This window comes from Peromyscus californicus, unplaced genomic scaffold (assembly GCF_007827085.1).
Source record: "Peromyscus californicus insignis strain IS unplaced genomic scaffold, ASM782708v3 Scaffold_18__1_contigs__length_77618521, whole genome shotgun sequence".
NCBI classification, from domain to species: Eukaryota; Metazoa; Chordata; class Mammalia; order Rodentia; family Cricetidae; genus Peromyscus; species Peromyscus californicus.
The window spans coordinates 6,167,073-6,194,197 of record NW_026294480.1 but is presented as its reverse complement, the minus strand read 5'-3'; the positions used below and the strand labels follow the sequence as shown (position 1 = coordinate 6,194,197).

Here is a 27,125-nt window from a genome sequence, read left to right as displayed (position 1 = left end):
GTTATTTTTTGTTTCTGTTTTTTTTCTTTTCTTTTACTTTCTGTTTTGTTTTGTATTTTCCCTTTTATTTACAGAGAAGGTCTCTAAATTTTCCAGTCCAGGTTTGGATTGGATCCATTTGTCAGAAGCCTCTGAGCACTTAGAAGCACATTCAGACACACCAAGGCTGGTTTGGAAATCATCTTTAAGAGATACTTTTCATTCTCAAGTTAGTGTATTGTGCAGTCTTACTTCCTTGTCTGGACCACCAGCCTGAAAATAATGACAGAGAGATATCTCTTTTTTATTTTATTTCATTTACTTAACATTTTTTTCATTTATTTTACATACCAACCACAGTTTACCCATCCTCATCTCCTCCCATCTCCCAACACACACTCCCCTCTCTCCCCCTCCCCATCCACTCCTCCTCTGTCTCCATTCAGAAAGAAGCAGGCTTCCTATGTGCTTGACAAAGCATGACATATCAAGTTGAGGTAGGACTGAGTTCCTCCCTCTGCATAAAAGCTGGGCAAGGTAACCCAGCATGAGAAACAGGTTCAGGGAGACTTCTTAGTAATTATGAAAGCTTGGACTTTAGTGTAGGCTTTTCTCCAGCTAGCTCTTATAAGTTAATTTAACCTGCCTTCATTAGTCTCCAATCTGCCCCATGGCTTTTCTTTAAATGTCTCCACCATTCTGTATGCCTGACTTGGTCCTGTAGCTAGAGTTTTCCTGCCTGGCCCACAGTCAGGACAAATCTCTCTCACTTGCCAGTCCCACAACCACTCAAACCCGACCAAGTAAATACAGAGACTTATATTGGTTACAAACTGTATGGCCGAGGCAGGCTTCTTGCTAACTGTTCTTACAGCTTAAATTAATCCATTTCCATTAATCTATACCTTGCCACATGGCTCATGGCTTACCGGCATCTTCACATGCTGTTTGTCATCGTGGTGGCTGGCAGTGTCTCTCTGCCTCAGCCTTCCACTTCCCAGCTTTATTCTCCTCCTTGTCCCGCCTATACTTCCTGCCTGGCCACTGGCCAATCAGTGATTTATTTATTGACCAATCAGAGCAACACACTTGCCATACAGACCATCCCACAACATGGTCCTCATGTAGCTGGTGTCTCCCTGCAGCTGGGTTCATCTCTTCTCCTCTATTCCCATGAATCCTGTTCTCTCCTGCCTAGCTTTTTAGTGGTATTAAACCAATCAGAAGGTGCCTTGGCAAAGACTGATCTTCACAGGGTACAAAAAGATTATCCCACACAGTATTGCTTTACCATTTTAAAATACAATTTAGTCAACATGACTTTTAAAGCTTATTTTCTAATTCAGAACAAATGGACCAAAAATGACCTATAAGCCTGAAAATCTTGACTCACATACACACATCTCATATTGTGGATCTGGAGGTGAACACCAAACTGACTCCCCATGGCTGTTTGAAACCAAAACGGTAGCCACACTGTTATTAAGAAACTACATTTTTATACATTGTTAACAAGTCTCCATACCTTACAAGAACAAGTTTCTGTTTCCTAAGCCTACCCTGCAAAACATGTTTCAACCTATGCTGAACTTGTGACCCCATGATGTATGCTCACCATTTGCCTTACAAAAATAACCTGTGATAAGATTGCACTTTTGCCTTACGAAAATGTTTTTCCAGATACCTTGATGACTTTCTCCCACATGATGTATTTATTGAACTTCAGGTTTTTTTTAATTTCATCATTTCTAACTGCCAATTATCTCAATATCTGTTTTCTATAACCCTAACCCTTCTCCATTAAGGGACCTCTGCTGTGGGATGTTCTGTATGGCAAATAAATAAAACACTGATTGGCCAGTAGCCAGGCAGGAAGTATAGGCTGGACAAAGAAAAGAGAATTCTGGGAAGTTGAAGGCTGAGTCAGAGAGATGCTGCCAGCTGCCGTGAGGAGAAACAACATGTTAAGATACCAGTAAACCACGAGCCACGTGCAACTTATAGACTAATAAAAATGGGTTAATTTAAGATGTAAGAATTAGATAACAAGAAGCCTGAGCCATTAGGCCAAACAGTTTAAATAATATAAGCACCTGTGTGTTTATTTTATGAGTGGGCTGTTGGACTGCCGGGTTTGGCGGGACCTGGAGTGAAAACTCTAGCTACAGACCTCAAAAGGCAATGAGGGGCTGCCCTCTGAAATACCGACTTTGGGAGAGAAAGCCAACAGGCCAGTTCCTGGTGCTCCTGTAACATGAAGCTTGCTTTAGTCAGACATTTGTGCAGTTGGTTTTTCTCAGGCCTAACCACTGTCCACTGCTGTGGGATGTTCTGTATGACAAATGTGTTGCTCTGATTGGTTAATAAATAAAACACTGATTGGCCAGTAGCCAGGCAGGAAGTATAGGCAGGACAAGGAGAGAGGAGAATTCTGGGAAGTGGAAGGGTGAGGCAGACAGACACTGGGAGCCACCGCCATGACTAGGGAGATGTAAGGTACTGGTAAGCCATGAGCCACGTGGCAAGGTATAGATTAATAGAAATGGGTTAATTTAAGATATAAGAACAGTTAACCTGAAGCCTGAGCCATTAGGCCAAACAGTTTAAATAGTATAAGCATCAGTGTGTTTGTTTTATAAGTGGGCTGTCAGACTGCCAGGGCTTGGTGGGAACCGGAGAGAAAACTCTCCAGCTACAGTCCACTTAACTAGTTTGTTCCTCCCATACTCTACTGCAGGCAGGCAGGCACAAATCCACAAAGAGTAAACATCATCACACAAGAAGTCCAGGAATTCTTTTTGCCCACACTTTTAGAAAATGAAGCTCATATCATTGTGACATCACAGAAAAATGTACAAGAAATCACCTTCCAGCTTTTGGTAGACACATGTGCATCTTCCCCCAAGTTGGGCAAGAGTCCTGCCCTGCTCTACATTCCTGTTTCATCTCTAATATGGAACAGCCTGAGGCATTGTGCAAGGTTGTGGGGGTTATTCTTGGAGGGAGCGGACCTGGGTTGTGTGAGAGAGCAGAAGAAGCTGCCTTGGAGGTGCTGTGCTAAACTGGCTGGATCATGTGAGGTTGCAGGTCAAGGATGGGGTGAGGGCGATAGGGATTGTGCCTTGAGTGATGGTTTCTTTAGGGCGCTGCACGCACCCCAAGTCTGCCTTGGACTTCTGGGACAAGAGAGCTGCCTGGTACCATGGAGTAGATGATAGTACAAAGTCCAGGATTGAAGGCTAATGATGGTCAGCTGACTATCTGTTCCTGAGGCAGAGCTGGGAGCTCAGTGAGCAGCTTTGGTGGGGAAGCATGCTTCTCTAGCTGAGTCTTTCTCACATGGATGCTGTCAGATTTCTCAGAATCTGTAGAGTAACCAGAAATTCTGACCACCTCCTGTACTCTATAGCCGGCCTAGTGTAATGATTTTGAGGTCTTGATTGTGTTCATTTCCTCTGCCAATTAAAATATTCAGGAAGGAAAACCCAAGGCCCAACAGTTCACTGATGGGAAATTCTGAAATATGGCAGATCTGCCCAAATCAGCTGCTATAGAAAAGCTTTGACTAGGGTGAGAGAACACACATTCTGCAGACATATGGAGGGAAAGACCCAGTGCAAAGCAGAATGGGGACTAGAGAAGCTGAACCCAGCTTCACCTTGAAGGCTGGGTTTTCTTAAGTCTTTGAAAGGTCCTCCATCCCTAATGTAGGGATGAGTAATTACAAAACAGTGCTAGTGTCTTGCTTGTCCCAAAATGATTGTGTCAACATGTCCTGATCTGGCCTAGAGCATGTTGAGATAGTCCAGAAGCAGGATGTCTAGGAACAGGTGAAAAACTATCATGGCCTTGGGTTCCAGTGCCAGGCTTTTGTGTTAGGTCAGCAGGGTGAGGAAGAACTCACACACCTGTGTGTATTCATGTGATTTAAAGTAAACAGACCTGTGATAAAAAAGGAAACTTCAGTCTACTCTATTGTACATCCCTATCATCTCTGAATTTGGGAGGGGGAGGCAGGATCCTTTGGTCATTCCCTGCTTCATTGGAAATTCATGGGCAGCCTAGGCTACCCAATCTGTGACAGAAAACACTTGACCATACTTTATGGACATAAGAAATACTTCCTAAGGTTCATTTCATGTGTCTGAAACTGAGCACTATGTTACAAATCCATGCAATCAACACTTTACTGACATAAGAACTACAAGTGCTTAACATCTGGGGCCCATTCCAGGAGTAATTTAAACTTTTTTCACTATCATGCTTTTATTACAGACATATATTTTGGTCAAGAAGAATTCCTCTTTGCATTGCTTAAATATTCCTCCCTATATGCAGCAAATATTTATTTTCTTGGATATTAATGTATTAGTTACTGTCATGACCTGATGCTGATTTCTTCTGCTTTCACTGATTTCTTCCAGTTTGCTCCTTTCATATCTAATCTGAGACTCCATTATTTCTTCATTTCCATTCTGCAGTTCTTGACTGATGTGGCTACTGTGGTTCCATTCCCGGGTCTTTTTCTGCAACTGCAGCTGGGATGCCTTCCCCTGTCCTTACTCCAGAGGTTTCACTGTGTGCAGATGCTTCTTACAGTGAGCCAGGACAAAACCACTTCCTCCCTGTCCTTCACATGGGCACTGCCATGTCCAACCAGTAAAGCCAAGTGCTAATGCTGGTTCCTGCTCTTCACAGGTCCAGTCCAGTTCCCCTTGTTGAGCAGTCCTGTCTCTTTCCTCCAAGGCTTCTTTCATTGTGTTCTAATGTCAGTGTGAGGGAGGGAGTTCCTTGTGTTTACAACTCATGCATGAGCCTTGCTGTGTTAGACATGTCATATCTGGAAAACTTTGGAGGGGAGGTGTGCTGAGTGAGGAAATTCAGTTCCTGCTGATTGATCAATATGATTATGTCAGAGGCTATGGAGAGACATTGTAAAAGATTTGAACAGAGGTCAAACACATGCAAGGAATAAACCTGAGCAGCACAGATTTTCATTACATTGTCATTTTCGGTTATATTGATGCATGTCATAGTGCCCCCATTGCCATTATCACATGCAGTAACATAACAGTTACATATTTTGAGTTCAGAGGTGTGTCTGCTTGCCCTGCCTATTCTCTTAAAACTGCATTCCATTGTTCTCTTCTCTGCAGGATCTATTTTAATAGAAGTCAGTCAGACCTATGTCAGTGTGTGTCCCAACCCTTGACTGGAGACACTCCACTTGCTGCTTCAAGAAACTCAGAAACATTATATAGACGATTAAAATTCACAAATACACCTAGACATCTAATGGACACAGCAAGTGATATTTACTTTGAAACTAAATTCTCATTATATAATCTATGTTTCCCAAAAGGGACATTACACTTGGTCTCCTTTGTTTTTTTCATGGTTCCAATTCCATTATCTGAATCATAGTATTTCAAAATGTGGTAAGTTTAAACCAAAAGAATTAATGATTGCTGCATGCCACATTTATTGGGTAAAGAGCCAAGATATCGATCTAGGAGTTGCTACTTGATGATGTGTTTTAAGCACTAGGCCATTTAATCAGTACATTGGCAGTTTTGAATGGGGGGGGTCACTACTGTTAAGTGATATTTGTGGAGCAAACACAAGGGCATGGGAGTGGGAAGATACAAGCAATGCTCAGGTAACATTAACATCACAACATATGGACCAGAAAACTTGCAAGGCTAATATATCTGTCAAAGGCTCCACTCACACTAATACATCTCATGCTGTGGATCTGGAGGTGAACACCAGCTTCACTCCCCAGGTCTGTCCTGCTCTCTCTGCTTCTTCCTCCCATACTTCACTGCAGGCAGCCAGACACAAATCCACAAGAGGAGGAAACTCCATGCCTGGGTTCCGGGAATTCTTTCGCCTAGACTTCTGGGAAATGTAGTATGTGGCACTGTGACATCACGGGGAGCCATCCAGGAAATCCCAATCAGGCTTTCTGTCTACACACGTGCTTCTTCTTCAAAGTTCGGCTAGAGTTCTGCCCTGCTGTGCATTCCTGTTGCGTCTCTGACATGGAGGTTGGTCCAGGGTGCAGCTCAGCCTGAGGCACTGTGCGGGGTGCGGGGGTCCGTCTTGGAGGAAGTGGAACTGGGCTGGGTGGGAGGGCGGAAGAAACTGCCTTGGAGGTGCTGTGCTGAACTGACTGGGTCACGTGAGGTTGCAGGTCAGGGCTGGGGAGAGGGCGGTAGGGACTGTGCCTTGAGTGACAGTTTCCTTAGGATGTCCCCTGCAGCCCGAGTCAGGCTTGGTCTTCTGGGACAGGAGAGCTGCCTGGTAGCGCGGAGTAGATGATAGTACAAAGTCCAGGATTGCAAACTAATGATGGTCAGCTGACTGCCTGCTCCTGAGGTGGAGCTGGGAGCTCAGTGAGCAGCTTTGGTGGGGAAGCATGTTTCTCTAGCTGAGCCGTTCTCACATGGACGCTGTCAGATTTCTCAGAATCTGTAGAGCAAACGGGGTCTGGTCCTTCCTGTACTCTGTAGCCGGCCTAGTGTAATGGTCTTGAGGTTTTGATCGTGCTCATTGTCTCTGCCAGTTAAATAAGTAAGAGGAAAATTTTGAGGCGAAACCAAGGTCTCAGGTGGGAAATTCTGGAAGCAGCCGACAGATCTGCCAGAATCAGCTGCTATAGAAAAGCTTTGACTGGGACTGAGAGAATACACATACCCTCCCCCGACACACACAAAGGGACCTTCTGCAGGAAAAAGGAACTGAAGAAGCTGACTCCAGGCCTCACCTTAAGGGCTGTGTTTTCTTAACCTTGGAAAGGTCTTCCATCCCTTCTGTAGGGTGGACCACAGTGGTTGTGTCAACAGGTCTTGATCTTGTCTTGAAGTGTTGAGCTAGTCCATAAGCAGGATGTCTAGGAACAGATGAAAAACTCTCATGGCTTTGGGTTCCAGTGCCAGGCTTTTTTGTCAAGTCAGCAGGGTGAGGAAGAACTCACAGACCTGTGTGTATTCATGTGACAATAAACAGACCTGTGATAGAAAAGAAACTTAAGTCTGTTGTACTCAGAATGCCCCAAATACCACCAAGAGACCAAATCCAATGCAAAAGCAAGGTGGTCTTGGGGTCTACAAACTACATAAGAACAGACTCAGGATTGGTTTGTGTGAGTGGCCATCATGTTAGTAACTTTTTATTGGCTAGGATTAGTTGGGGGTTACAGTTACCCATTTTTGGACAGGCCTGGACAAGTCCCAAGCTTTGTCCTTTAGCAGACATGGAGGTTGACTGGCCTAGCAAGAACTGACTGTGGGACCTGATTCAAGTGCGTCCTATCTCCCTGTCCTTGCTGGCAGGGGCATCAGTGATTAATTGTCTTTTGTTCATGACCCTCTCAGAACCTGCTTGCTCAAGTCTCGGGAAACTGAAACTGAGGCCTGATCTCTGAGAAAAGACTGAGCAGCCTGCTATAGCACATGCTTGGTCCTATCAGGTCTGCTCTATGGCACATCCCTGTCATCTCTGCATTTGTGAGGGGGAGGCAGGACCTCTGGTCATCCTCTGCTTTATAGCAAATTCAAAGCCAGAGTAAGTCAGAAAACATTTAGACATGCTTCAAGGTCATGAGAAATACTTTCTGTGGTTCACTTCATGTTTCTTACAGTGAGCGCCATGACAAATCCATGCAATCAGCACTTTACTGACTTAAAAACTACTTGTGCTTAACATCTGTTCACACATTCCATGTATAATTTAAACTTTTTTCAATATAATGCTTTTGTTATAGATATTAAATTTTGGTGATTACATACTTGCTCTCATTTACTCTGTGAGGAAGAATTCCTCTTTGCCTGGCTTGAATATTCCTTCCTATATGCAGTGATTGTTCATTCCTTTTGGTTATTAATCTGTGTTAGTTACTGTCGTGACCTGATGCTGATTTCTTCTGGTTTCACTGATTTCTTCCAGGTTGCTCCTTTCATATCTAATCTGAGACTCCATTATTTCTTCATTTCCATTCTGCAGTTCTTGACTGATGTGGCTACTGTGGTTCCATTCCCGGGTCTTTTTCTGCAACTGCAGCTGGGATGCCTTCCCCTGTCCTTACACCAGAGGTTCCACTGTGTGCAGATGCTTCTTACAGTGAGCCAGGACAAAACCACTTCCTCCCTGTCCTTCACATGGGCACTGCCATATCCAACCAGTAAAGCCAAGTGCTAATGCTGGTTCCTGCTCTTCACAGGTCCAGTCCAGTTCCCCTTGTTGAGCAGTCCTGTCTCTTTCCTCCCAGGCTCCTTTCATTGTGTTCTAATGTCAATGTGAGGGAGGGAGTTCCTTGTGTTTACAACTCATGCATGAGCCTTGCTGTGTTAGACATGTCATATCTGGAAACCTCTGGAGGGGAGGTGTGCTGGGTGAGGACATTCAGTTCCTGTTGATCGATCTATATGATTATATAGAGTCCATGGAGAGATAGTGCATAAGATTTGAACAGGGTCAAACACATGCAAGGAATAAACCTGAGCAGCACAGATTTTCATTACATTGTCATTTTTGTCATAGTGTCCTCCGTAGTCATTATTAAACACAGGAACATATTTTGAGTTATAAGGTGTGTGTGAATGCATGCCCATCTTCTTGAAAATCTACATTCCATTGTTCTCTGTGGCAGGGTCCTGTGCTCTTGTTCCCTTTGGGGGAGGGGGCCAAGTAGGCTCAGAGTCAAACCACACAGACTCTGGAAGGATGTCCAAACAAGCTCAGTTTATTCAGGAAGAGGTAAGCCTCATATACCCTCCACCCTACCCTGGGGGGAGGTCTGATGAATATGCATCTGCTGGTGTGGCATGGCTGCCTCTCATTGGTCCAGGTCATCTCCAGATCATGTTTCACTGCTGTTGCTGAGGTCCTTAGGCAGACCTGGTTGACTCTCAGAAAGTTTCTTTTTTACTTGTTTGGGCCTGCTGGCCCTCAAGCCTGTTAGGAAGGAGTCATCCCACAGTTCTCTTCTTTGCGTTATCTATATGAAGTCAGATGTATGAGAGTGCATGTCCCAAAACTATTGGCTACAATCCACTTACTGGTCCTTCAAGGAGACTTAGAAGAAATAGGTGGACTATTAAAATCCACACACCCATCTAGAAATCTAATGTAAAATGCCAAGTTTGGGATAATTGTAGCTGGAGAGTTTTTCTCCAGCTCCTGCCAATCCCCGCCAGTCCTGGAGCCCACTTATAAAATAAACACACCGACCCTTATATAATTTAAACTGCTCGGCCATTAGCTTAGGCCCACCATTGTCTAGCTCTTACTCTTATACTCATCCCATTTCTGTTAATCTATATGTCACCACATGTTCTGTGGCTTTACCTGTTGCCTCTACATTGATGCTCCCTGGACGGCAGCTGGTGTCTCCTCCCCTCTGCCTTCCTGTCCTTTCCTCTCTCCTCTCTCCTCTCTCCTTGTCCCGCCTATACTTCCTGCCTAGCTACTGGCCAATCAGTGTTTTATGTATCAAACAATCATCCACAGCAGATAATATTTTGAAATTTATATTATAATTATGTAATTCATGTTTCCAAAGGAGATACTACAATTGGTCTCCCATATTTTTCATGATTTATTCCACTTCCTGAATCATATAATTGCAAGACATGTTGGCTTAATTAATAGCAAATATTAATGAGTCATGCCACACATATGCAAGTATAGAGCCTGGATGGAGACCTAGGAGTTGGTACTTGATGATGTGTGTAATGTGTATTTTAAGCACTATGTCCTTTGATCAGGACATAGACTGCTTTGAATGGAAGGTCACTACTGTTAGGAACTGACCAGGAATCCAGTCCTCCCTTTGCATCTGGATTGGCCTTCCCACCAATCTTCAGTTTTGTTTGATTCTCTGAAAAGGTGTCTCTGAGGAATACTGACAGGAGATGCAGGAGTTCCTAATGTATCTACTCTGTCCATTCTGTTGTTCTAGGCTTGACTCTAGGGTCAGTCTCTATTCAAGTGGACTACAGATTTCTGCCTCAAAATTATGCTGAGAATTGTAGCATGAATCTTAAAAAGTCTTATTAATAAAACAAATTCAGGGCCTGGTATTGGGGTGAATGCTGGAAGATCAGAGAAGCAGAACAAGCCACAGCTACCTCACCTCGACAGTTCCTCAGCTGGTCCTGTTTCCTCAGACTGGAAGCCTCTGAGTCCTCATCTAGAATGAATCTCAGCTGAACTGCTGCTAGAAGCCTGAAAGCTTAACCAGCCAAAAGCTTCTCATTTCTGGTCTTCACGCCTTATATATCTTTCTGTTTTTGCCATCACTCCCTGTGATTAAAGGCTCACTTCTTGGGATTAAAGCCACCATGCCTGGCTGTTTCCAATATGGCCTTGAACTCACGGAGATCCAGAGGAATTTCTACCTCTGGAATGCTAGGATTAAAGGTGTGAGTGCCACCATTTTCTAGCCTTTGTATCTAGTGTTATGTCTCTGACCCCAGATAAAGTTATTAGGGTGCACAATATTTTGGGGAACACAATACTACCACAGAGAATGTTAGCAATTTTTAATGAACGACACTTTTGCCCACCTCAGACCAGACATTATTTGCATTTCTTCTTCATAGAAAGTGAATTTTGCCAGGCTCAAATTCCCTTCATATGGTTGCCATTAGTTGTATTGGATAAAATTCCTGCTAAATGCTCTCCTGTTTACAGGTGCACTGTCCTCCACCCACAGCATCTCATAGAGGATTGACCTCAAGACAGCAGACGCTTCCTCATGGAATGGTGTTAGACAGTGCTGGGCAACACAGGCAGTGATCCTTGCAGTTAGTTCTCCATTGGAGACCTATAATATTTCTCTCACAAAAGTATGTTTCCATCTTCACTGTGCTCAGAGCTCTTTCCATTCTCCACAGTGACTATTTTCCCCTGCTCTTTGTGATCATATAAATAAGAAGAGTCATATCTGAGGTTTTTTTCCCCTTCCTTGTGAAGGTAGGAATGTGCTTTACTAGCTACGAAGAAGCTTTCACACAGTTCAGTTGTTTTTTTCTTTGAGAAATTACTGGGTGTTCTAGTCACCGATTTTCTTCAGTTAGCTGGTGACTTGGAGATGTGTTGTCCCAGTTGCTAATTAACTCTACCCTTTATTTAAGGACATTGTTTACGTGGTCATTCTACAGAGTATATATTTCTGCTGTGTAGCAGGAATCTTAAAAGTTCTTATTAATAAAATCAAACCTGAGGCCAGTTATTGGGTTGAACACTGGAAAATCAAAGAGCCAGAACAAGCCACAGCTACCTCACCTCGCTGGATCCTCAGCTGATCTTGTTTCCTCAGACTGGAGGCTTCTGAGTCCTCATCCAGAATGGGTCTCAGATGAATTGCTGCTCAAAAGCCTGAATGCCTAACCAGGCCAAATGCTTCTAGTTTCTGGTCTTCACGCCTTATATACCTTTCTGCTTTCTACCACCACTCCCTGGGATTAAAGGCTCGCTTTCTGGGATTAAAGGCATGAGTCACCATGCTTGGCTGTATCCTTGAACACATGAATTTCTGCCTCTGGAATGCTAGGATTAAAGGTGTGTGCTACCACTGCTTATCCTCTATGTTTAATATTGTGGCTGTTCTCTCTCTGACCCCAGATAAGTTTACTAGGGTGCACAATATTTTGGGGAACACAATACCACCACATTTCCCCTCTTTTTGTCTTAAATTTAAAAAAAGCTTATAAATAATACAAGAAAAATTGTATCCAATAAGTATATACAATGTACACAGTCAAGATTATTTTAACGATGTCTAGTCCATTAACATTTGATAGATTCAGACAAAAAACTCCATTATATATATTAACAATGTCCAATCCAGTAACATTTGAACCTATTTAAAACAAGTAGTTCCTTTTTAAAAGTAGATTCAAAAATTGACCTTTTTATCTTACCATATTCATATTTTCATAAAAGTTTCAATAATCTACCTTTTGTCATTTTTATATCTTCCCCTTTTTCTTTTTACAGTAGATTCAGTGATCTACCCATTTATCCTATTATTACTTTATCTTTTTTTAAACAAAAACTCTGAATCTAATCTTCTTGTTCGGCTTTTTTCCTGACCATTAGCAATTAACAACCTGTAACCAACCATCATAAACAATGACAATATCCATAACTCAAACGACCAAAAACCTCCCATCCTACCTCTTGGGAATGTGGGCATCGTTTTCTTAAAATTACTTCCTGCTTTCTAGGGGTGAAGACTTCTTTAGGGGATCCTGAAAAGAGAATTTTGGGTTAATTGTCAAGTCCTGTATCATTTGTCCAGTCTCTGTATAATAGGAAATTTCAGGACTTGTCACAAGTCCTTGTTCGAGTAGTCTGTCAGGCTGGATCATCTCAGCTAGCCATCTCGAAATTGTTCTAAACAATTTGTAGTCCAGAGTTGATCTTTCCGTGGTGTTAATCAGCTTAATGGCTTTATCATAGTCCATGTGGAATCATCATTGTGGGATCCTGTCATCCTTTTGAAGATTCCAAAGTCACTGTTAGGCATGGACATGGTTCCCTTTAGACTGCTGTACCAAAGGTCTTGTGACAATAGCTACTCCCTCCTCCCAATGCTGACACAAGACTCAGGGGATTAAAGCTCGATCTTACCTGAAGGTCTCCTGCCTAACGGTGAGTTTTCTTAGTGCTGGAGGATGCTTTGCAAGTTCCAAGGGAGAGAAGCAACAAATAGTCCTGCTTAGCTGTTACGACCATGAACCACAGCAATGACCAGTATGGCAGGATATTTCTAAAGGTGTCACAGTGCCTCTCACATCTTGGCCTTAGCAGCAGCTGTCAAAGGGACTTAGAGTGGACAGGAGACCTACAGAATGCTTGGAGCTGCCTCTGATGACTTGTTAGGTCTTAAATCATAGAGGAGAACATTCTAATCCCACTATACTGTCATAATCCCTAACTGCACTCCAAATACTTCTCTTAGACCTACAGTGGAGTGTAGGTGTCACTGCACATCAAAGGTGCCTCTTTCTGCAGCACAGAGAACATTCCAGAAAACTAAAACTTACAAAGTGCACAGAACTATTGTCTGTGGTGCCGTGACCCAAAAGATACCCTGCACCACAGTTCCTGCACACAAGGCTCAGGGAATATCTCCAGAGAGGGGGCATATTGATTATGACAGCCAGAGGTCCAGGAAGTCTGCTGTGAGGTTGTGCCTTCTGGAAAGTGAAGGGAAGCCGCACCCATGATACCCCAACAACATGGCTGCCTGAACAAGCCCTGAAGAGTGACAGTGGCACAAGATCCCCTGCAGGGGGCAGTCTGCTGGGTAAGCATCCAAGTGTAAGCACCTGAGAACTGCTGAGAGAGGGAGAATAGTGTTTCCAGGAGGAGAGCGCTCACTGTTCATGGAGTAACAAGTGGTCAGTCCTCAAACATACACACAGTCAACAGTGAACAGAATCGGCCAGTCATGTTTATACAGTTATGTATATATGCTCTCTGTGTGTAAAACAATAATAATTAGAGAAGAATAAGCTTCATATTTGAAATGGACTATAGGGGGACATGAGAGAAGTTGCAGTGAGAAGTTAGAGGGGAAATGACATACTTACATTTTAATTCAGTAACTTTTCAGAGAAAAAGTACATTCTTGCCAATTGTGACAATATTGGTGAAACTGGAAGTTATTTCAGGCAGATAAAGGTAAATAACACATGATCTCAGTATGTTAAATGTAATGAATTGTAACTCATATAAGATAGAGCTATGTTCAACATACAGAATCGTAACGGACAGAAGTTGGAGATGCAATGATTTTTCTATTGACCAGTGACCTCAGGAAGCCAACACTTAGGGACTTACTTCCTTGTTGTGGAGTATTAGTTGAACATTGCAAAGAGGTTTTGCATTTGTATACAGAATATATCTTTAACTATGTGAAGATGTGTTGCATTTGTTTACCTTGCCTGCCTAAGGTACCTGATTCCTCTAATAAAACCTAGATAGGCAATAGCTATGCAGGAGGTAGAGGTGGGACTTCAGGGCAAAGAGTAAGAGGAGAAATGTAGGAGACAGAGACAGAGGGAGTTGCCAGGGGCCAGCCAGACTCAGAGGAAACAGGAAAGCAGGACATACAGAATGAAAGAAAAGTAAAGGCCCAAAGGCAAAACGTAGATGACTAGAAACAGGAAAATGAAGTTATAAGAGTGAGTGGGACAAGCATAAGCTAAAGGCCAAGCTTTCCTAATTAATAAGAAGTCTCTGTGTCATTACTTGGGAGCTGGTTGGTTTCCTAAAGAAAAATGCCAGCTTCACTTCCTGAAGAATGAATGCTCTGGGCCAGTGTGATAGGAGGGAGAAGCCCCCGGTACTGTTGTCCCGAGCGCTGGGTGTCTGTAAGCATTATGTAGGGTACATTTCAGAAATCCAGAAGATAGTGTTTGAGGAGGTGACCATACCATAACTGAGAAAGAGGATCCAAAGGTTAACCATGAAGTTATTACAAAATACCTCATTACTATATAAGTACCTGTTATTCCCTGTATTGATACAAAGAAAAATTAATTTGTGACTTTTCCGATAGGTCATTCTGGACTTTATTCAATAAAATACGAAAAACATAAATTTTAAAATTAGAAAAATTTGAAATAAAAAATAGCATGAGCAATTGTACTTCTCAGCTTCAGCACAGAGATGCACAGGTGTCGTATGTGCAAAACATGCTCTAGGAATACCGCAAACACCTCAATCAACACCTGTCAGAGCAAAGATAGGAAGGAAAATGGGTAAAAGATCAAGTGATGTCTAATCTATTTTAAATTCTCAACAGCATTGTACTTGCCTGTTTTCTCACGTGATCAGATACTTAAATGACATTCAGTCTGTGAGTTCCTCCCCTGCCTGCTCCTTCTCATGTCCCGTGTCACCATCATTTGCACCATTAGTGAATCTGTAGAAATCCTGAAACCCAGATGACAGCCCGAGCTGCTGCATCAGACTCTGTATGTTCATTTCACTTCACATTCATGCCTGTGCTTATCAACTGTTGAAAAATTCCTTCTCCCCCACCATGACTTCCTCCTGTGGGAAATGTGTGTATGTGTGGTGTATAGTATCATATGGCACTAAATGCATGTTCCATGTGTGTGTTCATTTTACATTTCTGTCTTAAATAGATCATGTCCAACTTGGCTTATTGGATGTTTTACCCTGTCTTTCTTGAAGATGGGTTCAGTGTGAGATCATGTGACCACTTCAGTCATATTACTCACCTATTTAAGAAACATTTCCAGCTCTCTATCATCCTGGGCAAAATCTAGATTTGTGTCCACAAGCACATGATGCCTGTGTTAGGGTTTCTCTTGCTGTGATAAAGACCATGATTATAGACAGTTTGGAGAAAAAAAGGTTTATTTTAGACCACAACTTCAGGTAACTGTCCATCACTGAGGGAAGTCAAGGCAGGAACCTGAGGCAAGAACTGGAGCAGAGGCCACAGAAGAACACTGCTTCCTGACTTGCCCAGCCTGCTTTCCTACACCATATAGAACTGCCTACCCAGGACAAGTACCACCCATAATGGGCTGTGCTGTGTCATATCAATCAGTAATTAAGAAATGCCCATTAGGCTTGGCTACAGGACTGTCCTAGGGAGGCCTTTTCTGAATTATGTTTCTTCTGAAATGACCCTAACTAGTGTCAAACTGACAGGAGAACTCTCCAGCCCAATGCATTTTGGTATTTATATTATTCGTGGTTTTAATTAATTAAAAGTGTGATATCATTCTTTGATCTTTGTTTCAGGAAATGCTGTCCTTCTGGGATGTGGCCATTGAGTTCTCTGCAGAAGAGAGGGACTGCCTGGAGCCTGTTCAGTGGAATTTGTACAGGGATGTGATGTTGGAGAATTACAGCCACCTTGTGTTCCTTGGTGAGGCTCTCATCCATAGTGAATTCTTATTTCACCATCAACATGTAGCTTCCTCACTTTGTATGGTATCTCATGGGAGCATTTCAACAGCCTTTTTCATATCCTTTGTTTTCAGAAAAATTAAGGAGGTTGCTGTATTAAGAACCATTTCAGGACTGGTGAGATGGCTCAGTTGTTAAGAGCACTCATTGCTCGTCTAGAGGATTAGGGTTCAATTTCCAGCATGCATATGGCAGCTTACAACTAACTGTAATCCCAAGATCTCACACCCTCATGTGTTCTATTTTGATTGTGTTCTGACAAATAAAGCCTGGAGTCAGGGGGTGATGCTAGCCACTGGCTGGTCATAGAGGCTCAGAGGCTTGTAGAAAGATGGACCAGAAGTGGTAAGTCAGGACTGAGACAGCATTTGAGCCCTTTTGGATCAAGGAACAGAATATGTAGGAAGTAACTGTGTCTGCTCCTCTGCTTGTCTGATCTTTCAGGTTTTTCTCGCAATATCTTACTTCCATTTTTTTTATTAATAAAGATTAACTTGTTTAACACTTTCCACATAAGACAAAAGTGCAGGTAAAACACCAATGTGTATATAAAATTAAAATTAAAAAAAATATCATTACACTGTTTTTCTCTTTGTGTTTAACATTTCTGTGTTGGGTATATGTTTCCTTCACTCTAGTGGGACTTAGAAATTCAATGGCATGAGACCTCAAGTACACTTGTTAATTAAAGTGTTTCACTATTCAGTTTTAATGTTTTTTTTTCCTTTAAATGAAACTCGGAATCTAGATATTGTAAATTCCTTTATGTAGTGTAGTAATTCTGTCAGAAAACATTTAAGGAACTGATTGTCTGCAATCATTTATTTCATCATCTCTTTCCTTATAAGCCATGTACTGGAAGGCACATGTCAATTCCAAGTAAAAGAACACACAAACAATCTTGTTCCTTCTTTTTTCTACAAACAGGTCTTGCTGTGTCTAAGCCACACCTGGTGACATTTTTGGAGCAAAGACAAGAATCTTCAGATGTGAAGAGACAAGCAGCAGCCAACATACAGCCAGGTGTGTAGGAATGAGGGGTTTGGGGTCAGCGTTGAGGTCCAAATATCCCACAGAAAGGCAGGCTTTCCCATTACCCTGGAACATGACACTGTGGGAATCATTCTTTAGGTCTCTCCTTCATGTCTTTGTTGTCAAAGCTCATCTCTGAGAAGTTTATGATGGTTTAAGTCTTTTTTTATTTCTTTTCTTCTTTACTAAGAAATTTCCTATTCATTTTACGTACCAGCCACAGATTCCCCTCACCTCCCTCCTCCCCTTCTCCAGCCTTTCCCCTCATACCAACTCCCGTTCCCACCTCCTCCAAGGTAAGGCCTCCTGTGAGGAGTCAGCAGAGCCTGGTACACTCAGTTCAGGCAGGTCCACGCCCCTCCCTCCTGGACCAAGGCTGTGTAAAGTGTCCCACCGTAGGCACTGGGCTCCCAGCTTAACTCTCTTAAGCTTTGTGATTCCGCAACTACTACTCAATCGCTGTGCTTCTATTTAAAGTGACTTCCAAGGTTTTTCTTTTTGTTGATTCTTTTTTTTTTGTAGTATAAGACTCAGAGAAAGAGAACTCAGTGCTGGTCAGACTAAGAGTTATTTATTAGCAGAGGTTAAGAGTAGATTTTGCCAGAAAGATCTCTGCACCAAAGTGAGTGTGATTGGGTTTATTAAGCCAGACCAACAGTTCCATCACAGAGAGGCAGGAGGGGCAGAAGGCTCAACAGTTCTGTTGAGTAGAACAATTTGGGGGTAGGGAGCAGTTGGAGAAAACTCAGACAATCTGAGTCACTTTGGACAGTGTATTCCCCACTGATCTTAGGGAAGAGTCAAAGCATTAGTAGTGTAGAAGGGGATGGGTTAGGCCATTAGAAGCTGTTTGGTTTTTTTTCAATACTTTTACCACCAGTAGGTTCAGCAGGGCCTGACCATCAGACCTAGGAAGACAAGGACAGGATGAGTTACAGGGACTTACACTTGATTCAGGGATGCCCATGAAACTAGTTCTGGGTACAGTGATTGTGTGCCTCTCTCTCATGCCTCTCTTTCACTGTGTTGTAAGGCTCCATGGTTTTTTGAAGTTTTTTTGTTGTTTTTTCAAGTTAATATATTTTTTTGGTATATTAGGTCTAACTGTTATTTGGACATAGTCCCAGTCACAGCTTGTTAGAGAAATTAGAAACTTTTATATATAAATCTGATGTTCCAAGATACATCAGAGCTAGTAACATGTTTTGTTTCAGATCCAGTCAGGATAGCCACTGTGGCTAGTCCTATAGCAAGCATTATGGCTATTATTACCATAAGTACAATGGGATGAAGAGATCTTGTAGTCCCTTCTTCTCCAGGTCCTCTGTTGATTCTCAGACTTCCTCCAACTGTATATTTTCATTTACCCCCAGATTTGTAATGGGAGCATGGCTTAGGAGTGTAGGTGTTTTTTTTTTGTCAGGACTATGATCAGCTATGTCCACCAGCCATTCTCAATAACAACTCAGAGACTTAATATTAATTATAAATGCTCAGATGATTGCTTAGGCTTATTAATAATTAGCTCTTACATTTGAAATTAACTCATATGTCTTATTTATACTCTGCCATGTGATGGTACCTTTTCTTCATATGACCTATTTATTTCTTTCTCCTCTGCATCCTGGTGACTCCTCTGACTCTCCCCTTCCACTTCCCATCATTCTCTCTGCCCTGAAAATCCTGCCAAGCCATGGGCCAATCAGTTTTTTATTAACAATGAGAGTTTTATTAACATCTTCACAGTGTGCAGAAGGATTATTCCACAGCATTTCCCCCTTTTTGTCTAATTAAAGGGGATTTTAATTTTAACATAGTAAAACTATGTATAACAATAACAGTTGTCAAGTAAGACAGTTACAATATCCAGTCCATTTGTATTTGGCAAATTTAGAGAAAATATTTTATTATCTGCCTTATCTTTGTGAGTCGAAAAAGTTTTATATCTAATTTACCTTTTATCATAACTAAGAAAAAATTTAAGTCTAATTATTTAGTTTTTAACTCAATCAAAGACTCTAGAAGGGTGAAATGTTGCCTAATGACAGGGACATCTGGCTGCCTGGACAGTCACTCAAAGTTTTTCTGTAATGTTGGGCATTTATTTTTGGCCTACAGGCCTAGGATATCTGACAGACAGTTTTGAGAAGCAGGGAGTTTTGAAGGACTGTGCTAATTTGTCTTGGCAAAGGTTGGCAGTCACTTTCTTTATGTCCTGCTGGCCTAGTTTGGACAGTATACTGTCAGTAATTGGGGCAAGGGCAATTCATTTGTCCAAATGAGTAGCTTTTGCCATAAAGAAAGTAAACTCCATATGGAGTTTCCTCAATGTCCACCATCTTCTTTGAAGTAAATTGGTGCTGTCAGGAACAGACATGTTTTTCTGTCTAGAAAACCTATGTTATTAAAATATCTTAAATGACATATACTGTAGGTCTTTGAAGTGTTTGAAGATAGTCTGTCTATCCAAATACATCTGTTTATGACCTTGAAAATATACCTAACATGACTATAAGTTTGATTATTATAGATGACTAACTACTAACCTGTATTTTTAATTATACATTACATTTTTAAATGAACTGCATAAACACAATACCCCAAACAAGAGTAGAAACGTACATATAGTATAAAAAATTAACTTTCGCCGGGCGGTGGTGGCGCACGCCTTTAATCCCAGCACTCGGGAGGCAGAGCCAGGCGGATCTCTGTGAGTTCGAGGCCAGCCTGGGCTACCAAGTGAGTTCCAGGAAAGGCACAAAGCTACACAGAGAAACCCTGTCTCGAAAAAAACCAAAAAAAAAAAAAAAAAAAAATTAACTTTCAATTTGTATCAATAAACTAAAATTCATACCAATGTAAAATATTTTGAGATTAATGCTTGTCTTTTGGCTTAAAGTAGATTCAATAATCTACCCTTTTATCTTATCATTTCTATATCATATCAGGTTCTTTCCTTTAGAAGAGATCTTTGAATTTAACTCTTTTGTTTAGACTTTTTTTCCCACTAAGACCAATCACATCTTGTAACCAGTCCCCCTTAAATGATAATAAACATCCATAACCCATATTTTGGAAATGTGGGTGTTGTCTTTGGACTACTTCCTGTTGTCTGTGGGCACTGGTATCTTTGGGGAAACATTGAGAAAATCATGATAATTGTTAGGTCTTCGCTGGAGTAGTCTGTAACGCTGGATCATCTCAGCCAGCAGCCTTGAAACTGTTTTTGATTCAGAATTCTAAGCAAACTGCAACAGAGGTTTGCTGAGATGTCAGATCATCTGGGCCATTCATTTTTATTGGTGTCTGGTCTCCTTGTTCTGAAAATACATAAACTTTTAAAAGTAACATACATATCTGTATTAATACAAGTATAGACTGTGTGGTGTTCACAAGTTAGCTAAAGATGACTTTTTTTTGTTTTATGTTTGAGCAGGTAAAATATATGTCATATATTTTGTAGTTTTTCCAGGTTTATTTCTTTATGTTTGTAGCCAAGATTTTCATGGGGGTTCTTCCTTGATCAAACCTGATCCATATCTACCTGGAATAAATCCACAGCCTCTCATTTCCTGTGGAAATAAAAGCATAACCTCTCTCCCAAAAATAACATAGTTTTTTTTTTACTTCTTTTTAAAGTCAAGATATTTTTAAAATATACAGTTAATCCAGCAGTTTTCATAGTCCAATACATCTTAATAGCTGTTGTTCCTTCATTAGCAATCAGAACATCCAAAGACAACATACAGAATCCAGACACTCTGTGTATTCCCCATCTTTATGTGGCTTTTTTCTTTTATATTACTTTACTCTCTTTCCAAGGGCTTTTACTTTATTATTTTAAACATAGTTATATATATATAAATTTATGACTGTCTATACTCATTTTCTTTTTTCTCCCTATCTTTTATACTATAACCCATTTAGAGGTTTTTTTTTTCCCCATCTAGATCTGTTCTTCCTGAGCATCTGTAATCTTTTATGTCTACATGAGCAAAACCCCAAACCGACCACACATTGCACCAGTGGAGCTCTTGCTGGCTGCTCAAATCTGTAGGCATCTGCCAATAGATGTGTCTCTATATTGTGGTCCACATGAGAAACAGGAGACTCGACAGATGGGTGTGGCTCTGTTTTTGCATGTTTAGAACCATTTTTAAGCTTGCTCAGGCCTTATGGGGATGTGGGTGCACCAGGGTGGAACACCATTTGTAGGTGGAGTTTTCCTGTCTCAGTAGCTGCTCCAAAATGACCAACACAGGGACTTAATGTTAATTATCAATGCTCAGGCATTAGCTTACGCTCATTTTTAGCTAGCTCTTACATTTTAAATAAATTCATATTTCTTATCTACTGTCTTTCATGTGGTGATACTGTCTTTCAACACAGTATGTTCATCTTGTTTCTCTCTGCATCTGCTGGCATTCTGCACATCTCACTCCGCCCTTCTTCCCAGCATTCTCTCTGCCCAGAAAAATCCTGCCTAGCCATCAGCCAATCAGCTATTAACCATAAAAGTAATACATATTCCTATTGTACAAAAAAGATTGTTCCACAGCAGAAGAGCTAGTCCAGATGTCTCTGGAAGGTAATTCAGAATGACTGCTCTGGGTGAATTGTCACAGTCCACCTCACCTCCTCCTCAGGCTGTATTGCTTTCTTTACCTGATGCGGTGGGTCCACACATGGCACAAGCAGCTTAGTTTAAGTGAGTGCCACAGTTCATCCTGCTGTGCTGACTGGCCCTGTGACAGAGCCTCTGTCATATATTATCTACCACTTTGCTGAGGACTCCTTACACAATCAGACATGGACAGCTCAGCTCTGGGGTTAGCTTTGTTAGGAAGAGCAAATTCAGAGCCAGGAGACAGGGCATGGCCGTTTGAACTAGCATGTAGTTCACATACCATTTGGGTAGCAGGCATAGGTATCAGGTTCTCCTGTACATAAGATCCTCAACTATCAGTTCAGGAGACATGGAGTACAGAAAAATTACAATGAGTGTTTCCATTGCTTGGCATATTTAGAATGTAGTGCAGAATCTAAGGTCCTCCTCAGCATGAGAGAATCCACCCACTGTCTTGTGTGACCTGAGTGAGGAGTGATTCATCTTTCCTACAGATAAGGAATAGGATTTCCTGGTCTGGCTAACAGGCCAGAGGGAGACAGGAACAGCAGACACTGACAAGTCCTATTCCCCATGCATCCTTATCCTGTGTCGAAATTACAATGCCATTAATTCCAGTAGGACTCTGTTCCATTGAGGGTAAATGTGCTCATCTTATCCTGGTTGTGCCCTGCTATGCAAGTGTAGTCTAGATTGAACTCTTTGCTCAAGCATTCACGCATTCAATTTCAATAACCAGTTTTCTATATTTTTGTTTTGCTGTTCTTGTTTTTTTTTTTTTCTAAGGGTGTTTCTCTTTAGCTCTGGCTGTCCTAGAGCTGGCTTTGTAGACCAGGTAGGCACTGAACTTAAAAAGATCTTTCTGCCTCTGCTCCTGAGTGCTAGGATTAAAGGTGTATGTCACCATGTATGGCCCAATAACCACTTACTTTAAGTACATCTGTAACACACACAAGAAAAATTTCAGCTACATACATCTGATTTTAATATTATTCCATAGTAAGGAAAAAAGAAGTTGAACTTAAATTTGTTTCAGTTACCTGCTTTAGGCATAACTTTGATGACATGTACAGAGGACTGGATAATGGAAGGTAGAAAATTTTCTCTCCCTCTAATATTGTGTCTGTAAATGAATTATATTTGTATTTAGCATGAATATAAATACAACTTTGGGCACACTAAGTATATTCCACCATTCATTAGGTGACTCATCATTAGCTATTCTGTCTTAATTACCTTTGTTGTAACAGCTTACAATTAAATAGTGACCCTCACCAGAAAGACTTGATAAATGAAAGTAATTCATCTCTGATAAAAATTTCACACTCTAAAATTATGGTTGTTGAATTGAAATCCTTTTATACCAAAACAAAATTTAAACACAAATACATTACCATGACTTTTGCCTTACAGAAGCTTCCCAGTTTCAGCAGGTCCTATTTATTAATTGTTGCTCTCATTGTCTGTGCTACTGGTGTTATATTTAGGAGGTGGTCTCCTGTGCCAGTGCATTCTAGGCTACTTCCTACTTTCTCTTCTATCAGGTTCAGTGTAACTGGATTTATGTTGAGATCTTTTATCCACTTGGACTTGAGTTTCATACATGGCGATAGATATGGATCTATTTGCAATCTTCTACATGTTGACATCCAGTTATGCCAGCACCATTTGCTGAAGATGCTTTCTTTTTTCATTGGTGTAGTTTTGGCTTCTTTGTCAAAAATCAGGTGTTCATAGCTGTGTGGATTAATGTGAGAGTCTTCAATTCTATTCCATTGGTCTGCATGTTAGTTTTTTGCCCATACCAAGCTGTTTTTATTACTATAGCTCTATAATAGAGCTTGAGGTCAGGGATGGTGATACCTTCAGAAGTTGCTTTATGGTATAGGATTGTTTTAGCTATCCTGGGCTTTTTGATTTTCCTAATGGAGTATTGTTCTTTCAAGATCTGTGAAGAATTGTGTTGGGATTGCATTGAATCTATAGATTGCTTTTGGTAAGATTGCCATTTTTATTATGTTGGTTCTATCTATCCATGAGCATGGGCAATCTTTCCATGTTCTGATATCTTTTTCAATGTCTTTCTTCAGGGACTTAAAGTTCTTGTCATACAGGTTTTTCAGTTGCTTAGTTAGAGTTACCCCAAGGTATTTTGTATTATTTGTGGCTATTGTAAAGGGTGATGTTTCTCTGATTTCTTTCTTGCCCTGTTTATCATTTGTTTATAGGAGAGTTACTGATTGTTTTGAGGTAATCTTATATCCTGCCACATTACTGAAAGTGTTTATCAGCTGTAGGAGTTCCCTGGTAGGATTTTTGTGGTCACTTATGTATATTATCATATCATCTGCAAATGGGGAAAGTTTGACTTCTTCCTTTCCAATTTGTATCCCCTTGATCTCCTTTTGTTGTCTTATTGATCTAGCTAGAACTTCGAGTACTATATTAAATAGATATGGGGAAAGTGGACAGCCTTGTCTTGTTCCTGATTTTTGTAAAATCCCTTTGAGTTTCTCCATTTAGTTTGATGTTGGCTGTTGGCTTGCTGTAAATTGCTTTTATTATGTTTACGTGTTCCTTGTATTCCTAATCTTTCCAAGACCTTTATCATGAAGAGATGTGGAATTTTGTCAAAGTCTTTAGGGTTTTTCTTTTTTTTCTTTCAGCATTACATTGACAGATTTTTCTATATTCAGCCATCCATTCTGGGATGAAGCATACTTGATCATGGTGGATGATTTTTTTTTTTGAAGTGTGTTGCATTTGGTTTGCCAGTATTTCACTGAGGATTTCTTGGATCAATGTTCATGAGGGAGAATGGTCTGTAATTCTTTTTCTTTGCTGCGTCTTTGTGTGGTTTGGGTATCAGGGTATCTATAGCCTCATAAAAAGTTTGGCAATGTTCCTTCTGTTTCTATTGTGTGGAACAATTTAAAGAGTATTGGTATTAGCTCTTGGAAATTCTGCTAGAATTCAGTGCTGAAATCATCTCGTCTTGAGCTTTTTTGGTTTAGAGACTTTTAATGACTGTTTCTATTTCCTTAGTGGTTATACATTTTACTTAAATTGTTTATCTGGTATTGATTTAATTTTGGTATGTTGTACCTATCTAGAAAATGGTCCATTTCTTTTAGATTTCTCAATTTTGTGGAGTACAGATTGTTGAAGTATGACCTGATGATTTTCTGGATTTCCTCATTGTCTGTTGTTATATCCCCCTTTTCAATTCTGATTTTGTTAATTTGGATGTTCTCTCTCTGCCTTTTGGTTAGTTTGGATAAGGGTTTGTCTATCTTGTTGATTTTCACAAAGAACCATTGTAGCAGGAATCTTAAAGGGTCTTGTTAATAAAAGCAAACCTGGAGCCAGTTATTGGGGTGAATGCTGGAAGATCAGAGAAGCAGAACAAGCCACAGCTACCTCACCTTGCCAATTCCTCAGCTGATCCTGTTTCTTCAGACTGCAAGCTTCTTAGTCCTCATCTGAATGGCTGTCAGCTGAACTGTTGCTCAAAAACCTAAAAGCTTAACCAGCCAAATGCTTCTAGTTTCTGGTCTCCACGCCTTGTATATCTTTCTGTTTCTGCCATCACTCCCTCGGATTAAAGGCTCACTTCTTGGGATTAAAGGCATGTGTCACCACGCCTGGCTGTTTCCAATGTGGCCTTGAACTCACAGAGATCCACAGGGATTTCTGTCTCTGGAATGCTAGGATTAAAGGTGTGAGTGCCACCATTTTCTAGCCTCTGTATCTAGTGGCTGTTCTGTCTCTGATGCCAGATAAGTTTATTAGCGTGCACAATATTTTGGGGAACACAATACCATCACAAACCATCTCTTTGTTTCATTGATTCGTTGTATTCTCTTTGTTTCTACTTTATTGATTTTAGCCTTCAATTTAATTATTTCCTGGTGTCGATTCCTCCTAGGTGACTTTGCTTCTTTTTGTTCTAGAATTTTCAGGTGTGCTGTTAAGTTGCTAGTGTGAGATTTCTTCAACTTCTTTATGTAGGCATTTAATGCTATGAATTTTCCTCTTAGCATTGCTTTCATAGTGTCTCATAAGTTTGGGTATGTTGTACATTCATTTTCATCGAATTCTAGGAAGTCTTTAATTTCTTTATTTCTTCCTTGACCCATTGGTAATTCAGCTGGACATCATTCAGATTCCATGAGTTTATAGACTTTATATAAATTATGTTGTTGTTGAATTCTAACTTTAAGCCATGGTGGTCCAATAAAATAAAGGAGGTTACTCCATTTTTTTATATCTGTTGAGATTTGCTTTGTTACTGAGTATGTGGTAAATTTTAGAGATGGTTCCATGGGGTGCTGAGAAGAAAATATATTGTTTTTTGTTTGGGTGGAATGTTCTATAGATGTCTATTAAGTTCATTTGACTCATAACAACTGTTAGTTCCCTTATTTCTCAGTTAAGTTTCTGTCTGGTAGATCTGTTCATTTGTGAGAATAGGGTGTTGAAGTCTCCCACTAGTAGTGTGTGGGCTTTGATGTGCAAATTAAGCTTTAGTAATGTTTCTTTTAAATATATGGGTGCCCTTGTATCTGGGCCATATATGTTCAGAATTGAGCCTTCATCTTGATGGATTTCTCCTGTGATGAACATGTAATGTTCTTCCCAATCTCTTTTGATTGATTTTAGTTTGAAGTCTATTTGGTTAGACATTACAAGAGCTACACCAGCCTGCTTCTTAAGACCATTTGATTGGAAAGACTTTTCCCAGCCTTTTACTCTGCAGTAGTGTCTGTCTTTGAATTTGAGCTGTGTTTCTTGTATGCAGCAGAAGGATAGATCCTGTTTTTGTATCCATTCTGTTAGCCTGTGTCTTTTTATAGGAAAAATGAGTCCATTGATATTAAGGGATATTAATGACCAGTGATTTTTAATTTCTGTTATTTTTTGATGGTATTTCCCTTCTTTGGGATTTGCTGCTGTGGGATTATCTATTGCCTGTGTTTTCATGGGTGCATCTAACTTTCTTAGGTTGGAATTTTCCTTCTAGTGCTTTCTGTAGGGCTGGATTTGTGGATAAGTATTGTTTAAATCTGGTTTTGCCTTACAGTATCTGGTGTACTCTGTCTTTGGTGATTGAAATTTTTGCATGGTATAGTAGTCTGGGCTGGCATCTGTGATCTTAGTGTCTGCATTACATCTGTCCAGGACCTTCTGACTTTCAGAGTCTCCATTGAGAAGCTGGGTGTTATTCTGATGTGTCTGCCTGTATAAGTCACTTGGCCTTTTTCCTTTGCTGCTCTTAATATTCTTGTTTTTTTCTTTATTTATTCTGTATGTTTAGTGGTTTGATTATTATGTGGTGAGGGGATTTGGGGGGGGGGGGGCGGGGGGAGGGCCCAGTCTATTTGGTGTTCTGTAAGCTTATTGTATCTTCATAGGCATTTCCTTCTTTAGGTTAGGAAAATTTTCTTGTATGATTTTGTTAAATATATTTTCTGTGCATTTGAGCTGGTATTCTTCTCCTTCTTCTATCCCTACTATTCTT

General features: G+C 40.8%; 1 protein-coding gene across 1 annotated transcript in view; it reads left to right on the top strand.

Moving 5' to 3' along the window:
* Positions 1-5,610: 5,610 nt before the first annotated feature.
* Positions 5,611-27,125, top strand: part of LOC128113347 (zinc finger protein 728-like) — a 33,468-nt gene continuing 11,953 nt past the window's right edge. Inside the window, exons 1-3 of the mRNA XM_052742949.1 lie at positions 5,611-6,029; positions 15,778-15,904; positions 16,873-16,968. Of these exons, the coding sequence (XP_052598909.1) occupies positions 5,895-6,029; positions 15,778-15,904; positions 16,873-16,968 (358 nt within the window). The 5' untranslated portion in view covers positions 5,611-5,894. The remainder of the gene's footprint in view (positions 6,030-15,777; positions 15,905-16,872; positions 16,969-27,125) is intronic.